Source organism: Haliotis rubra, unplaced genomic scaffold (assembly GCF_003918875.1).
Source record: "Haliotis rubra isolate DU_JTF1 unplaced genomic scaffold, ASM391887v1 Scf276, whole genome shotgun sequence".
Classification (NCBI taxonomy): domain Eukaryota; kingdom Metazoa; phylum Mollusca; class Gastropoda; order Lepetellida; family Haliotidae; genus Haliotis; species Haliotis rubra.
The window spans coordinates 553,488-566,608 of NW_025766847.1; the positions used below are offsets into that span (position 1 = coordinate 553,488).

General features: G+C 39.7%; 1 protein-coding gene across 3 annotated transcripts; it reads left to right on the forward strand.

The window, feature by feature from the left end:
* The first annotated feature begins 5,969 nt into the window (after positions 1-5,969).
* Positions 5,970-12,655, forward strand: LOC124280910. 3 transcript variants are annotated; one of them, XM_046716897.1, is made up of 5 exons: positions 5,970-6,056; positions 6,437-6,524; positions 7,278-7,367; positions 7,562-7,613; positions 8,003-12,655. In XM_046716897.1, exons 2-5 carry the CDS (start codon positions 6,496-6,498, stop codon positions 8,393-8,395), a joined length of 564 nt encoding a protein of 187 aa, XP_046572853.1. In that variant the 5' UTR covers positions 5,970-6,056; positions 6,437-6,495; the 3' UTR covers positions 8,396-12,655. The 3 variants fall into 3 exon arrangements, with proteins under 3 accessions (XP_046572853.1, XP_046572852.1, XP_046572854.1); XM_046716898.1 differs by having other exon boundaries at positions 5,971-6,056; positions 6,347-6,524; XM_046716896.1 differs by lacking the exon at positions 6,437-6,524.
* The last annotated feature ends 466 nt before the right edge of the window (positions 12,656-13,121 follow it).

Here is a 13,121-nt window from a genome sequence, read left to right on the forward strand (position 1 = left end):
AGATGTTATAGGTATTCAGAACAAGCATAACACTCAATCTGGCGTTCATTATGACTTCAATCAGACACATGCTGAGCGAAGGAAACTAGTCTGTCAAGTGTCACATGCTGGATTTATGGTCATTTCCGTTTACATGAAGACTATCAAGAGAATCTAGGAAATATGTACTCTTTTGAAGGGTGGATACAGCTTTTTGAGAAAGGGGATGTTCACACTTCATTTTCACGAGCGTTTGAATGGTCATTTAATAAAATCTCAGGACAAAAGGGTGGGAGGGTGCACCCCCTGCATGTTTGTCGGCTACACATCTTGTCCCTCACACAGCTGAGACACGTCTCAACAATAGAAACCATGACGTCATTTCAGATTCGTCACCTCCTCCCTACAATAGACTTGACACATTTGCTTTGGCCGAGTCGATGTAACTGACTGTAAGTATAGCAGACTACCGCTATACACTATGTTTCCGAGTGGATTTAGTACTGATCACAGCTGGAAGAACACGTCACTGTGATAAGGTTACTGCTGTTTTCAAGTATGAGAACAGGTCCCTCGCAACCTATGCTTGTAAGAAGAGCTTACTTGATCGGGTGGTCATGCTCATTGGCTGCATGTCATCGTATTCCAATTGTGTGGATTTATGATCCAGGTGTCAATCACTGGCTGATCTGGTCGAGAGTCAGTTATTTTCAGGCCAGCCTCATATAGTTCGAATATTAAACAGACCAAACGTTGTATGGGGATAAACTTTGACTTTACTGATGACAAAACCAGTTCCCATCGATCCAATTCAAGAAACCTTCTGTAGCAGCAAAGAAACAGAAGCCTTGCGTGACCTGACCTTTCCCATATTGACAGTTTGTTGGATGTCACGCTTGGTTGTTGTACAGAATGCATTGCAAAACATCGGGGACGTACCAGATCCTGACATTTGTTCAATGTATATATTCTGTTAGCAACTCAATATAACATAACTGTTTCAAATGTAGCAGGGTTTTCATATACTGTCGGTAGTATATATGCATGCAATATATGACGGTCTGGTCTTTTCAGACATTCCTAAACATCACAGTGAAAGGAGCCGTGAAGATCCGGGGTAGAATAGGTCTTCAGCAACCCATGCTTGCCACAAAAGGCGACCATGCTTGTCATTTGTTTGCTTATAACAAACTCCATTAATTCTTGCAAGGCCTCTGAGATATCCACCTCATGTTGGCTTACGAAGTAGCCATGGTACTCACTTCCAATGCGTGTGAATTAAAATACAACATATAAGGATAGAGTCTTTTTATTTAAAGGCTATTATTGGTAATTCCTTAATTCAGATCAATAAGATATAGTCACCAGCATTGAAAACACACCACTTACACAAGTTGAGATTACTAAATAATAATAATATACTCCTCACAAAAAATTAAGCAAGAAGTATTTTCAGTGTAATATCTTTATCAATCTCGATAGCGATTTTTGCCGACATGTTACTGAAAGGTAAATATTCAAAGAATATATAACCTTTAGTGACTGTCAAATTGATTTATCTGATAACATTGACAACATCACATCACTCCACTCTTCACACATGCACCCTGATCGGTGTAAACCTACCTGTAATCATTCTTCTTGCACAACAAGCGGGTCCTAACTTCATTTTCATGGATGATAATGCCCGTCCATGGATGATAATGCCCGAGAAAGAGTTGTTAACGATGTTGTTTAGATCAACATCACACATATGGCCTGGCCTGCAGGGTCACTTGATCTTCATTTCATTGAACATGCTTGGAACATTAAGTCGAAGTCGTGTTTACGGTCTCCATGTTCAGCCCCAGACACTGGATGACCTTGAGCAGGCGTTACAGAGTGAATGGCAGAACATTCTACAGCAGCAACTTTAAAGCCTCATTTGGTCAATGCAAAGACGTGTAGAAGTTTGCATTTGTGCTCATGGTGGTCATACGCGTTACTGAACACTGCTTCACTGTCCAAAACTGACTTGAACCTTAATGTTTACATTTTGCTCCATCAATGCAGCACGTTTTGCACGACTGTTTCACGGGTACATGCTTTTGATTATTTGTAAGTCCATTATTGCTCAATAACATTTCATTTCATTTTGTTAATCGTGTGTACATGTTTCACTTTTCTATTGCATCATTCCATGATTTGCAATTTCAATAAATGAAAATGTAATGAGACTACAAATGTGTGGCACATTTGTGGCACAACAAGCTTAACTTTTATTAGGAGTATACTAATAATGCTAATTTTTGCGCCTAGGATCCAACGCAATGCTGTTCTCAGATGTCACATTATTACCCTGAAGGAATTGTACTTTCAAAGCAGCTATAGGTCCGTACATCCGCTTCTCAGGTACCCATTTTAAACAGCTTGGTGGACTGAGTGCAATATGGACGAAATGCCTTGCCCAGGGAGAGACCACAGTATGAAACCCAGGTCACACATTTTGGGTGTCTCCACCGGGATTCGATCTCGGCCCTTTGGCGTGAGAGGCCAGCATGCTAACCACTACACCACTGTGCTAAAAGCACATGTAAGCAATTGATATTTTTTAGTGGATAATAACAGATGGATGACTGACAAAAACAACAACACAGAAGAAACGCTCACTCATTTAATTGTTTCACAGTCAGAAAGGATCAAACACAATTTGTATTTGCCATTTGCATTCACACATGCAGTGCAACGTCTCTTCATTAAGTCAATAAGCATCAGAATAGTGTTCTGGGGGATGGCATTCTACTCCTGGGGGATGGCACTCTACTCCTCAAGGTCCCGGATGTTTCGCATCTGTTGTCGCCGCGAAAGATGTTGACCAATTTCGTCCCACAAGTGCTCAATAGGGGATAAATCTGGTGACTTTGCTGGCCAATGAATTACCTGGATGTGTTGCTGGGCCAGATACTGCATGGAAAGTTTAGCTGTGTGTGCCCGTGCGTTGTCCTATTGAAAAGTATGGACATCTTGGTGGTGATTGAAGAATGGTACGACGTGATTCTGAAGAATCTGGCCACGGTAGTAAAACAGTAAATAACTCTCCTTTGACAGACATGAATGCAGTCGTGTAATGTAACTTATTCCACCCCAGACCATGATACTCTCACCATCCCAACGGTCTGTCTGAACGACACACTACGCATTACGTAGGTGAAAACGTGACTCGTCGGTGAATACCACACCATGCCAGTGTTGTAACCCCCATTGAACATGCTTGTTAACCCATTGTATACGCTCATTACGATATCTGTCAATCAGAATTGGTCCAATGTAATAACATTAAGCATGGAGCCCCGCAGCGAGTAGACGGCGTCGCCCGGTGTCGGCGCTGATGACCCCACGTCGACCTTGAATTAGCTAATGCAGCAGAATTCGATCAGGGACATGGTCATGGACAATATGGAAATCTTGACGGCGCGTCGTGACATGTTGTCAAGGTCGTGGAAGTCACGGGTGCTGCCTGTCTGCTGATGTCGTCTATGAAGCCTAACGATGGTGGAGTGGCTACATCCAAGTCGTCGAGCAATATCTCTGCTGCTGTGCCAACCTGAATCATGCCTAGTGCACGCTCTATTTCCTGAGGTGTCTCTGCCCTCGTTTCACAATCGTTAGTGAAGAAATGACAATTGTTTTTCATACACCTGCTTTTAAGGTCACAGTCAGCATAATTTCAGAACGAAATTCGCTTTTTTCATGGCGTGGGTGCATGTTGTTGCGTTTTTGAGTTACGATTATTATGTGAACAGGAACTCGTTTCTAAAACATTTTTTCAACTGGACATGCCCTGTGACTTCATGTTAGTCATATTCATTGTTAATTGTCATGCTGAAATCCATCTTTATGAAAATATGGACAATTTTAGACTGGTGCGTTTTCAATGCTGGTGAATATATACTGAACCTGAAAAGAAACGTCGCTTTTCAAAACCAAATGAAAGATTTTGTTTTTACAACATGGTGTTTATATTATGATTGTATCAGTTTGTTAACATGTTTTTCAATCCAAATTGACAGTTATTACCAACATCAGTGTGTTTTCTGATGAAAAGGCATATAACGCACCTAAAAAGGCAGACTTGGTAAAAGGTTTCGTATGACATTCGTGAAAACGAAAATGCCCGTGCGTATCGTGACAACCCTACCAATGAAAGCGAGTGCCAAACGCGCCTGAAATCATTTTGTTTTTAATCAGTCGCCATGGCACGACTTACGAGGGATCAGAGGAATCAAGTCTTGGGACAATTACAAGCTGGCCAGACTGCACTGAGGGTAGCCAATCATTTTAATGTTGATGTTGGGACAACCTACCGACTGCAGGAGTGGTATCAGGTCACTAACAGCATCCAAGGCCGTCCACGCAGTGGGCGACCTTCAGTAACATCACAACGTCAAGACCGACAGGTTGTGCGCCACCAACTGCAGTATCGCTTCCCCAGAGCGACGGAAACAGCACGCCAGACCATTGGGACTCACAACAGACCCATCAGTGCCGATACAGTGCGTCGACGTTTGCGCGGAAGAAACCTCTGCTGTCACAGGCCATATCGTAGTCCTGTCCTCACCGCTCATCACCGCCAAAACCGACTGCAATGGGAAACTCAGCATCGAAATTGGCGTTATCGACAATGGAGAACTTTACATTTTTCTCATGAAAGCCGATATTGTGTTTCGACAGTCGATGGAAGAGTGAGAGTATGGTGAAGGCTTGTATTGTTGAAATAGACTCGTGGGGTGGTCCAAGCATGATGATGTGGGATGCAATCGGTCTGAACCAGACAGTGGAAACCGTGGTGTTCCAGAATCTCGGTCCAGGATGAGGAAATCACATGACAGCTGCTCGCTATATTGACCAAGGCATAAGACCCCACGTTGTGCCACACTTTGGAAGTTACAGAAATCATATCTTCCAGCAGGACAACGCTCTTGCCCACACTGCCGGAGTAACATTGGACTTCCTAAGACAACATGGCATCCAAACCATACAATAGCCTGCACTCAGTCCGAATTTGAGTCCAATAGAACACCTTTGGGGCGAGATTCAAAGAAGACTGAATGACCTCCACCCAAGGCCGACAACTGCTGCTTGACTCAATCAGGCATTTCACAGAGTATGGACCCAAGTGCATATAGCCTTCGTCAGCCGGCTAATTCATTCCATGCACAGACGATGCAACACTTTCATCGATGCCCATAGAGGCCACACACAATACTGACTTTGGGGTATCTTAATGGTACTATTCTTGATGATTTTGTTTGTTTGAACTCTAATTGTGATTCCCGACAATGTGGTAACCATAACTGTCAAGTTTGAACTGAATCCTCCGTTTTGATTGTTAATTAGAGTGAATTAAAGTGTGTGCTTTAAGATACCGCTATCGTTGCGACGTTTCTTTTGTGGTTCAGTATATAAAGGGGAACCCTTTCTTAGTTACCATCATATCAAAAATGGCGATGGTGTATTGGTGTCATTTGTACTAATTACACTCATAATTAACTCCTGCAACTTCAAGCATCACTCTCTCGGTGCAGCCATTTCCATCTCAGCACTGTTCACCTGACTGTTAGCACACATGATTTATTTTCTGCCTCAGATTTAGTCTTTTCTTCCAATAATTCTTTGTACGTATTATACAAGTGTAATATTTGCAATGTTTTTTAAGTTAGTTTCTTCATATATCTCGAGAACACAAAGACTTAATAGTGCATTGACGAAAGAATATGTGCATTGGGTTAGAGTTCCTTACGTACCCCCCACCTAATTTTTTACATACCTGGGATCGATCTCGATGTCAGCGTACGTAAGGAACCCTTTCCTGTATATTGTATATATTAGCCACAAATTCAGGTGAGCCAAGAACAATATTGATCAACTGTTTCTTTCAATCATAACCTTAAAAGGGCCTCAAAATCTCCTTCAAAATGTTTTAGAGTAACCTCCCTTTGGTTTCAGTCAGTTGCCACTTCCGTCTAAAATTTACAATCATGCCAACTCATGAAAACACACTTGGTGTTAGCCTTTCCTGTTGTAATGGCTGCTGCTAGGTAACTCTATAAGCGTGTCAACTATTTTAACTAATATTTCCAAGTTGCAAGAAATGTTTCGCTTTAAATCTCTTCTATCAGCCTCAAAGGAACAACTTGCACTGTGGCAGTTAGGTTTGATCCAAGCTATTGTGAATTCGACCATTGTGATTGTTTTACTCCGTCGCATATAACGTTGAAAGTACGTTAAAATATATCAGGGATAAATTGGAGAAATTTCATTACATGTATTAAGAGCAACTGCTCTTTCATGTAAATAAATATGTTGCTTATTGATTTGCTTTTCAAAGGCCAGCTGTTTCTTTGGGCGTTCTATTAAACTGACAGTGGATTTGGAGTCCCATTTCTCCATTGTTACCAAGAAGATATGTCCATTTTAGTTGGGGCCTTTTAAGCAGCATGTGAAGAAAAACGTAGGGTCATTTTTGACAAGACGCCAATGACACAGACAAACATGAAACATGCCAAGTGAGTTTTGTCTGAATCCATCAGTAAACTGATAAATCCCAAAATATGAAGTCAATGACTGGCATGTATCAGATTCAAAGTTGAATCAATCTCAGGATCTGAGAAGTAGAATTTAAGAGTATCAGAGAAAGTATGATATTGTTTGGCCCATCATGCCCAATTTAGAGAGAAAGAATCCTTGCTCCCATATTACCCAATACTGTGGTAAAACCTTTCTCATAAACCCTACATAGGAGCTTCCAATTTCAGATTTCTTGGTCTTGAAACATTTGCTACAGTTCAATGACAATTGTGGATATTTTGCACATCCCATTGTATGTGAATGGTATCACTTATACACCTAATAGTTCACTCATAGCACAAATCATGAGACCTATGGATGTTTTATAAACTCTTTTCAGTGAGATGTTTCATATTGGAGTAAGAGACCTAATTTTAATGAGATTTTAAATATGATGAAAAAGGATGGACAGATTCAGCCTCTTTGGTTTTGGCAAGGGACTCAATGTCGGGCACTATGGGCAAATTCAGTTATGTGTGTGTATGTTTAATATTTTGATCTATCATCTCTCCAGGATCCCCGATTACACTTTGTTGTGTACAACTGATTCTGCAGCAAATTATAATGCATCTTTCATGTCATACATTTCATTATGTGTTATCAACCTGAATTGCAACTTTTATTTACACCAGCCCTTTGTTTCCACATTGTTATGTTACAACTAATAAACACTGTGTCACTTTCCACTTCAGTGTTTGTCGAAAACGTCCTCGCAGTGACTTGGAAGAAGACTGCGATGACTGTCTTCCAATATCAAAACGCATCAACAAACTCCATATTGAGTGAGTACTTGTTACCTTAACTTTAAGTGTAAGGCCAGTGAAGTGTGTATTGGTGATAACTAAGGGCTAATGTAGTGTTCTGCAATAAATGAATGAAGAGTATCATATCTGGGTCATCAGGATCATGAAAAAAGGAGCAGTAACAAACAAATGATGATAACGGTAAGATTTATCATGGTGATGTCTGTTTTCAGATCGGCCAGAAGAAGTCAGGAGGAAGGATTGGTTAAAAGAGATGCATCTCAGGTTGGTGAAAATAGTTGATTTAGGGGGAAGTTTTGGACATAGTTACTTAGATACTTTGATGAAGTAATATTGTGTTATGGAAACATCTTGTTAAAAAGTTCAAAATCCACTGTGAGTCTTTTTTATTTACTTTAGGAATTATCTTCTCGTATTCTTTAGATGGCCATGAAATTTGTAGCAGTAAAATATATCATGCAGTTATGAAGACTTAAAGAAATACTTCAGAGGTGTATTTTTGAAGTTCAGATGTACTTTCTTCCATAGATTAAAGTTTATTACCATTTGGTGTTACGTTTGTGACGACCAAAAGACTGGAAAACATTGTTGAAGTGTTATGCATATTAAAGATGATCTGTTTTGAAGAAAAGGTATTTCTTGTACATGTTCAGGGCTTCACTGGAGAAGGAACTTCCTCTGCAAACTGTGATCCTCATCTGTTGCCTTGGCAACAAGCTCAACTAGTCAATCAAAGTCTGGTCTGTGGTCCTGGAGCCAATCAGAACCAGTTGTCCATTCCTGGGTGTTCAGTTGCCAACCATCAAACACAGTCATCGCTGAATCCAGAGGAGGCAAGAACGAACAATAATGATATGTTAAACAGTCCTGATAATGTTGCTGCAGTTTGTGATCAGTGTCCAATCAACATGGAGGACATCGCAGGTTATGATCCGGAACTGAAAGAGGGAGAGAACCCACACTACTTCCGGGTCAACAATATTCTCTATGATGCCCATGTGTCTCGCGTCACACGGACAAAGTCATTCCATGAGCTCAATAGCTAGTGTTGCTTGTCTTCTCGTGCCTCTCATGTGTCCGGGCTTGCACCACAGCCCAGTCAAAGAGAAGGAGGTGGCAGTTTGATGAATACTGTATTAGCTATATTTAGCGCTGTGCTCCAGTGAATGCCCCCTGACCAACTCGAAGACCAGTTTGTTACTATGGTCCTTGTAACCAGTCCAAACTTAAAACTAAGACATAACACATGACCGCCCATATGTTAATCATTTCTTACAGAAACAGCAATGTACACAGGGAATATGATAAAATCTGAAGTATTAGAAAGGTTTTAGTTTCATCAATATTTGTTCTCTACTGCTCAATCACTGACAAAAATTCTTTTTAAGCTTTCAATAAGAACCTCCCCTCCTCCCCACCCATTAGTTTATTTTCTATGATCCAGGGAGGGTTGATTAGGCAGATATGATACCTTTGTTTAACAGTGTTTAGTATTTATTTTCCAAAAAAAATTCAGAAGGAAATTGACCATTGTCTAGGAATTAGAATGGGACGATTTTATTTGGGTTTGCAAAAGAGACTTGATTCACTGTGTTGGATGACTCAGCAGCAGTACCCCTTGATGGAGCAGTAGAGTGTAGAGAACATGTTAATGTTAGCATGCGAAGACGTGTATATGTCAGTGTGTGAAATAGTCACCTGCCTGATAGCACTTTGCTGTACAACTTGCAGTCAGGCTGAAGATTCTGAAATGGTCCTAGCCAGACTGGCAACTGAGATTTACAACTTCTGTGAGTAGCATTTAGAAGTTGGTTTGCTAACAAGGGCTATAGTTCTGAGGATATACAACTTCTTTATTACAATATATGTAACATTTCGATGTAGATACTTACACCATTATCAAGCATCACACTGTACACCCAAACGTTGCCTAGTTTATAACAAAGAAGTTGTATGTCCTTAGAAATGATAACCCATGTTAAGATTTATGTTTGCTTCATACCAAGGAAGAATCAGACTTCTGGTTAAGTATGCTGACATATTTAGGCTAGTGAACCTTGTAATAGACCACCTGGCCAGCAATATTTTGAGATTATTTCACCCACTGGTATTTGTTCTTGAGAAGACTTTTGGGAATTTGTTTGCATTACCAATACTACTAATTTCAAAATACTGTTATATGTTCAGTATATAGTTCAGTTGCTTTCTTTTTACTGGCAATATTAACAATGTGATAGTTCCTAATTACTGACAGGCGGTAGCCTAGTAGTTGAAGTGTTCACATGTTACACCAAAGACCGAGGTTTGATTGCCCACTTGGATACAATGTATGAAGCCAATTTTCTGGTGATATTGCTGGAATATTGTCAAAACCATTCTCACTCATTCCCTCATTCTCTCTTGCTTTGTACCAAGTTGTAATCATAACAATAACTGTCACTTATCCTAACATGTATATCGGTGCACATATGAAGTTCTTTCAATATGCGATACATGTATTTAATATTTATGAATACCTTGAATATGAATAATAACCATATTTGTAAAGCAGTATGAAGTGTAAGCTTCATCGCTATGTGATACTTGTTGCTAGAGTTGTGACATCAGTGCAGACTTGCACACATTTGTTTCATGTTTTTTTGGGAAGTCCATACAAACTAAACCTCACCCATTCCTGCCTTTGAAATTCAGATCTATTTAAAACTAATCCCGAGAATTAGGGATAACTGTATTTCTCCATTCCTTAAAGACTCAGTTCCCAGTCCTGCTTTAAAATAATGTTCAGTATGTTTACATTATTCAGTTCCTATTTGTAACAATGTGGAAGTGTTGTGAGCTATTTTGGAATAAGAGCAATCAAATGGTACTAGACCATGATGACTACCATCACTGGGTTTATACTTGTTCTCAACACAATGAAGTAGTGTTTACATACAGGACTCTTGTGAATTTGAAGGCTGGTCCCTTGTTAGAAGTAATCTACGAGCACAGCTTGACAGGCAGCCTTTCATACAACACTGCTTTCTTTTTTGCCCCTTGGTACTTGTTTTATTTGGCGGTTTAAAAGTTGATTTTTTTCATCACAGATCATTCATAGAGGAACAGGATGTCAGTGTGTGACATAGTGGATGGACGGATGCTGTCATGTCAGTTGTGAATATGTATTCAATAGGTAAATGGAAGATAGAGATGTTTGTATCATGAGAAGTAGCTGTGACATGTTGCTAGAGGCGAGTGACTGGAAGTATCAACTTCATAGCATTTCAGTTGGTATGACTGAGTAACTGTTAAAATTGTCATGTAATGGCTTTCTCTACAGAATTTCATAAATATGTATGGTATTATACTGGACTTAGTTGTAGTTATCATTATCTCAGCTGTATGTAGTGAGAAAAGTAGTGTGGTATATTGCCCATTACAGTGTTCGAAATAGCTTTAGTGTGTTGCCATAGTTACTGTTGAGGTGGAACCTCTCTAACAGTATTACAGCACAGTAAAGTCTGAACACTTGTATGCTTATCTCTTGCTGATATTTTTTAATTTGATGAATTCTCTTTACAGTGTGGCTCTTTGCTTTAGATTGAGATAGGTTCACAATGTTATATTTACATTATATAAATATTTTGATGCATGTTACCATATTGACAGCTGGAGTAAAGAAAATGGAGAGATTAGTGGTCTATGGATAATCTACTGGCAGCTAATTCGAACACTGTAAACACGTAGAAAATGATGAAACTTTTAAGTTATACCCACCTCATTAAACTTTGATGTCTTCTTCAAATGCAGTACCTTTATCCTTCCACAGGAAGTCTCAAAAGGTGAAATTTTCTAGGTTTTCTAAGCAAGTGAACAATTTAGAGTACCGGTAACATATTTTGCTTTTCTGAATCATGACAAAGGATTTGTTTGAGTGGCATTCTAGAAGTTGCTGGTATAGAGATGACACAACTTTATGGATGATCAACTTCTGTATTTTAACAATAGCGACGTATCAGTATAGGTTCTTATACCTTATTCTCATGCTTGAAAACGGTATAAGAACCTATACCGAAACGTCGGTATTGTTAAAACAAAGAAGTTGATCATCCATAAAGTTGTGTCATCTCCATGACATAGGAATGTAAACTTACAGTTCTGAATGAGGACAAACTAATGATATGCTACACTCCATCATTGATGAACACTAAACCTAAACGATCAACAAAAAGCGAAAACACAGGGATATTTATCGAGGTTATTTTAACATAACATCAGTATGTCTGCACATGAGTCTGAAGTCATACATATAACAATGAAAGGAACTCATTGTGTTGACAAAATTACGAATGTATTTCAGCTGAATTGTTTTAGAATGCTATCTCTGGTTGGGTATCCAGGTTTACTCAGTGTTCGACCGGTCACGTCCTGTGGAGGGTTTGTCAGATCTTGGAGAGAAGTCTCAGACTGTTATCATGGTCATACAGAACTAATACTGCATGCATGGGGTGATATCATGATAGTGTATGCTTTCTATACTTCACTAAGGGACTGCTCATATATATAAAGGGGGCAGTGGGGTAGCCTAGTGGTTAAAGTGTTGGCTCGTCACGCCGAAGACACGGGTTCGATTCCCCACATGGGCACAATGTGTTAAGCCCATTTCTGGTGTCCCCGCTGTGATATTGCTGGAATATTGCTAAAATCGGCTTAAAAACTAAACTCAGTCAGTCATATATATAAGGGGTTATGAACAAAATGACACTGTGAATAGTGTCAATGATATTTATCGCAACCATTGGGTTTGTTACAAAAACTTAGGGGAAGGTAATCAAAATGTGATAGACTAATCTCACTGACCCCCGCACCCCCTTATAATAAATGACCAGTCCCTAAAACCTTAGGAAGATCTTGCTAATGTGGAGCTTTGGAAAAAATGTAGATATCAAATTGATTCTTTAACCAGGTGTTCATGGGTGCAGTTCTACATGTTTGACAAACACAGTTCATAAAACTGTCACTTCAATACAAATTCATGTTATGATTCAACACTGAAATAGTGAGTATAGTATGTGAAGTGTGGATGGATAACACCACTGTTTACCCCCAAACACTGTAGACTAGTATTTCTTTAGTAGATCTTACATGTATATCTAGTCAAGGAATGAAAGAATGCTCCAAGTTTGTTTATTTATGATTATATTTTCCTCTTTGCTTGTACCACCATGTTGGATTGTACTTTTGCTGTAGATGTTATTCTACCTTATGTCACATATTATGGCTTGACGGTCTCAAGCTAAACAATATAATATCTTTCAACATTAAAATTGTCTGTTTTATTCTCTGGAGGTGCACTAATCCAGTCTAGCGAGGCAAACCAGTGGCAGACCAGGAGAAACAGTCAGTTACATGTGCTGGTGTGGTTCTGTGCATAGAGTTCAGGTACAATCAGGTTATGTTAAGCAACGTATTTGGCAGCTTGACTCCTGAGGCTTTCTTCGACTTCAGTCCTGCCCCACAACGAAGCACATGTCATACATGTTGTCTCACCATAGGCAAGTCAGTTTGTTCAAAATTGCCTCTGTTCACCCAGCAGAAAATGGGTACCCGGTGATGAGTCATGGGATAAGTCATATGACTATTAGGTGAGTGAGTTTAGTTTAACGCCACACTCAGCAATATGCCAGCTATAGGGGGCGGCGGTCTGTAAATAAATCCAGGGATCACCAGCATGAGCATCGATACAAAGACATGTGTCAACTAAGTCAGCAAGTCGGACCACCCGATCACGAT

What these genes read in the sequence shown, in the direction of transcription:
- LOC124280910 (XM_046716896.1), top strand. Translation starts at nt 6,007, where the DNA reads ATGAAAACACACTTGGTGTTAGCCTTTCCTGTTGTAATGGCTGCTGCT. An exon ending in GTTGTAATGGCTGCTGCTAG is followed by an intron (nt 6,057 to 7,277) that starts GTAACTCTATAA and finishes TTTCCACTTCAG; the next exon opens with TGTTTGTCGAAAACGTCCTC. An exon ending in ATCAACAAACTCCATATTGA is followed by an intron (nt 7,368 to 7,561) that starts GTGAGTACTTGT and finishes GTCTGTTTTCAG; the next exon opens with ATCGGCCAGAAGAAGTCAGG.